The 4,106-nt window shown below is 35.4% G+C and overlaps 2 protein-coding genes across 2 annotated transcripts in view; one reads left to right on the top strand and one right to left on the bottom strand.

Annotated features, from left to right (window-relative positions):
* The window catches only part of LOC100642137 (metabotropic glutamate receptor-like), a 5,822-nt gene extending 4,884 nt beyond the window's left edge, over window positions 1-938 (bottom strand). The window contains exon 1 of the mRNA XM_019995404.1: window positions 2-938. Within this exon, the coding sequence (XP_019850963.1) occupies window positions 2-822 (821 nt within the window). The 5' untranslated portion in view covers window positions 823-938. The remainder of the gene's footprint in view (window position 1) is intronic.
* Window positions 939-2,585: 1,647 nt separating this feature from the next.
* LOC109581347 (extracellular calcium-sensing receptor-like) overlaps window positions 2,586-4,106 on the top strand; it is a 4,668-nt gene continuing 3,147 nt past the window's right edge. The window contains exon 1 of the mRNA XM_019995403.1: window positions 2,586-4,101. Within this exon, the coding sequence (XP_019850962.1) occupies window positions 2,646-4,101 (1,456 nt within the window). The 5' untranslated portion in view covers window positions 2,586-2,645. The remainder of the gene's footprint in view (window positions 4,102-4,106) is intronic.

Below are 4,106 nucleotides of genomic sequence, written 5' to 3'. Positions count from 1 at the left end.
AAATAATACAACAACATTAGCTGTAGAGTTATACAGTTTAGATGCTATGCTGTCATAATCTGATTTCTCTTCTAAACTCTCACTAATGTCTAAGCAAATTCCTTTCTCGTTAGCTAATTTGTGGAATGCATTTATTGCTGGTTGACCGTATCTGTTGCTAGAGTAGAGTGTTGATACATGATCCCATTTGAAATGAAGTATCAAGTCTATCATTGCCTGGACTTGATGATTGTCTCCTGGTATGGTACGAAAGAAATATGGATAGGACTCACGATTATTAAGCAGTGTTGATGTAGACGAAAAACTCACTTGAGGTATTTTGAAGTACCTGAAGAGACCAGCAACTGATATAGTGACAGGACTATTGATTGCTCCAATAACTGCTGACACTGGTGTCTGTGTATCATTATCAAACTCAGCACTGCAGCTCTCTATCTCAATCTGACCATTTGAGTAGATAATATCAATGGCTTCATCTAAGCCTACATTTTCACTGCCACAGGTGTCTCTTATATCATACCCTAGTGTTAAGTTAGGTAGGATATTGGGATCAGAGTTAATGACATCAATGGCATATAGGAGTGCTTCCAAACTCTCTACATGATTGTGCTGTAGAATTGTCTCCAAACACTTTCCATTGGCGCTTTCATGTACATAGGCTAGTCCTCCTATCACTATGTCTTTTCCCATTCGACTCTTCATTCCACTTATCCTTCCATCCAGTGTCATGAGTAACTCAGATTCTTCATTGTAGTTGTACTGTGGTTTAGCATTGGAGATAGAGACCAGAGTTACAAGCACACAAATAATGATGGCTTTCATGTTCTTCCTAGAAGAAATGGAGACTATGCAGTAGTGACTATGAAGGTTCAATTGCCTGATAAATATTTTTATAGTGGCTGCTCAAAGTAATTTGTTACTTGATGAAGTTTACTCCAGCGTATCTTAAGAAATTGCACCTACTAGCAAATATCAATCAGGATATACATAGACTATGTGGTGTCACTGCCCCATATAAAAATTTCAAGCTTGTCACAAGCTTGTTACAACCAGTTCACAACCTTACAAGGTTGTAGCAACCTAGTAACAACCTTGTATAAAAGTGCTGAAGTTGTGACTAACGTGTTACAAATATAACAACCTTGTGACAAGGTTGTCTGAAGGTTGACAGGAAACTGAGGTTTCATTAAGTGCGGCCCACGATGATATGAAGCTATTGCTACCATATATAAGGGAACCATTGACCAGCCCTTGTACAAGTCAATAAAGATAAGATTAATACATATCCATATCTTTACACACAAGCTACATATTACATTATCATATACATGAAGTATCTAGAAATCAATTCAAACTATATAGGATTAGGATGACAATATTAATTATGTGTTAATTGATAGGCTTCCAGATTATAGCTATTGAATTTATTGTACATTATGACAAGGTTGTCACGTGGTTGTCACAAGGTGGAAAACGTGTCAATTCCAGGGTTTTTACAAGGTGGTGGGCCTTGTGGCCAGGTAGGGACCACCTTGTGACCACTTAGCTTGTTACAAGGTTGCCACAACCATGCTGCAACCTTGTTTTTTCTATATGGGTGGTGTGGTCTGGGAAAACTAACCATAAGTCTATAGAGTTAAGGTTGGTTTTACTAGGCCAGACCACATATATTCTGTTTATTTTGTAATATCAACTCGTTTATCTATATTTCAATTTCCTTGCATTATTATTTGAAATTCTGTCATGGCTAAAATATCTATCTATTATTATTATTGTTGTTGTTGTTGTTGTTGTTGTTGTTGTTTTGGTAGGCAATACTTTAGATTATTCGTACAATGGTAATGACTATATATCAAGAAATTGCACTTACTAGCAAACAACAATTAGGATTAATACTCTGTTTATTTTGCAATATCAATTCGCTTGCCTATATTTTAATTTCCTTTATTGCATTATCATTTGAAACTCCACCATGCAACATCAGCTATAAACTCATAATAAGCCACTTAGCTTAAATTTCAAGTTACTATATCATTTTGTATTAGAAGATTATCTAAATGCAGTTTTTGCTATATTTAAGAATCATAAGTCCTAAAGTGTTCATTACGATATTCCAACTCTTCTGAAAGTGGCATAAAACCTACAATGATAAAAGGATAGGGTTCACTACTTCAGAGTACCAAAGTCAAAAACAGGGATAACATGTACATACATGGGTACAATGTGCATTGTTATTGTTATTATTATATACTTAGAGACTAAGACTATATCAATTCAAAGTTGTACAAAACTACAAAGGGTATTTTCAGTTTTGTTGTTTATTGTTATTTGTTTATATTGGATGTAGTTAAAACTGATCCAACTGCCTTAAACAACACAACAGCTATAGTCTTATGAATGTGATTCATGAGAACTCAGTACATTGGTTGTGCTAAAAATGCATTAGTGAAGTGTTGACAGAGACAGAAGATTTAGCTAACAGTAAAATAAATATAGACTTAGGTATAAGATAACTCTTAAGAATAACTGTGTAGGAGAAAAGATGATATGGTGTGATGGACATGTTGCAACCTTTATCTAGTGATATAAATTGATCTATGATTATAGCGATATGAGCAGTGTAGTTATTTACTACAGAAGAAAAAATGAAATTCATTGCTTTGTATGTGCTTATAATCTCTATCTCTAATGTCAATCCAGAGTACAGCTACAATGAAGAATCTGACTTACTCATGGCACTGGATGGAAGAATAAGTGGAATGAAGAGTCGAATGGGAAAGGACATAGTGATAGGAGGACTAGCCCAAGTACATGAAAGCGAAAATGGAAAGTGCCTAGAGACAATTCTACAGCACCATAACGTAGAGGACTTGGAAGCACTGCTATATGCCATTGATGTCATTAACTCTGATCCCAATATCCTACCTAACTTAACACTGGGGTATGATATAAGAGATACTTGTGGCAGTGAAAATGTAGGCTTAGATGAAGCCATTGATATCATCTACTCAAATGGACAGATTGAGATAGAGAGCTGCAGTGCTGAGTTTGATAATGATACGTCATTAACAGAGACACCAGTGTCAGCAGTTATTGGAGCAATCATTAGTCCTGTCACCATATCAGTTGCTAGTCTCTTCCGCCTTTTCAAAATGCCTCAAATAAGCTTCTCGTCTACTTCTCCATTACTTAATAGTCGTGAGTCCTATCCATATTTCTTTCGTACTATACCAGGAGATGATTATCAAGTCCAGGCAATGATAGACTTGATACTTCATTTAAAATGGGATCATGTATCAACACTCTACTCGAGTAACAGATACGGTCAACCAGCAATAAATGCATTCCATAAATTAGCTAAAGAGAAAGGAATTTGCTTCGACTATAGTGAGAGTTTAGAAGAGAAATCAGATTACCACAGCATAGCATCTAAACTGTATAACTCTACAGCTAATGTTGTCGTATTATTTGCTTCACTAACAGATGTTCGGAGAATTTTATCAGCAGTTAGTACTGTATACAAGAATAGTAACAACAAAAGAAGATTCCTTTGGTTAGCCAGTGACAGTTGGTCAGAAGTAGATGAGTATTATGACATAACTATTGGTAAGTGGGGGACAGCACCTTCTTCTCCATATGTCGAAGGATTTAATGAATACTATTCACAGCTTACTCCTAGCAGTAACAGGCGCAATCCTTGGTTTGAACAGTCCTATCGATTATTTTACAAGAACTGTACTAATTGTACTGAAAGTATAACAGACAGTGCAAATTATATACAACATTCACTTGATGCTCTAGCTATTGACGCAGTATACACCATTGCCAATGCTTTTGAGGCTTTCTTTAAAAAAAATTGTGACTTTCCAATAGTTTGGTACCCGCAAAATAGAAGCTGCATTAGCAACAATAGCAATTATAACACTCTAACTGGAGAAAATCTCAAAGATTACATTCAAAGGACAAATTTTACAAGCTTTACCCAAAATATCATCAATTTTGACAGTGAAGGTAACATTGAAGGTAAATATAAAATATTGAATTATCAATTGAACACATCAACTGACTGCAATGAAAAGTGTGTTGCTATAAAAGAGGTGGGTACT

The sequence above is a fragment of the Amphimedon queenslandica genome, unplaced genomic scaffold (assembly GCF_000090795.2).
Source record: "Amphimedon queenslandica unplaced genomic scaffold, v1.1 AMPQUscaffold_13446, whole genome shotgun sequence".
NCBI classification, from domain to species: Eukaryota; Metazoa; Porifera; class Demospongiae; order Haplosclerida; family Niphatidae; genus Amphimedon; species Amphimedon queenslandica.
This window is presented reverse-complemented; position numbering and strand designations above follow the sequence as displayed.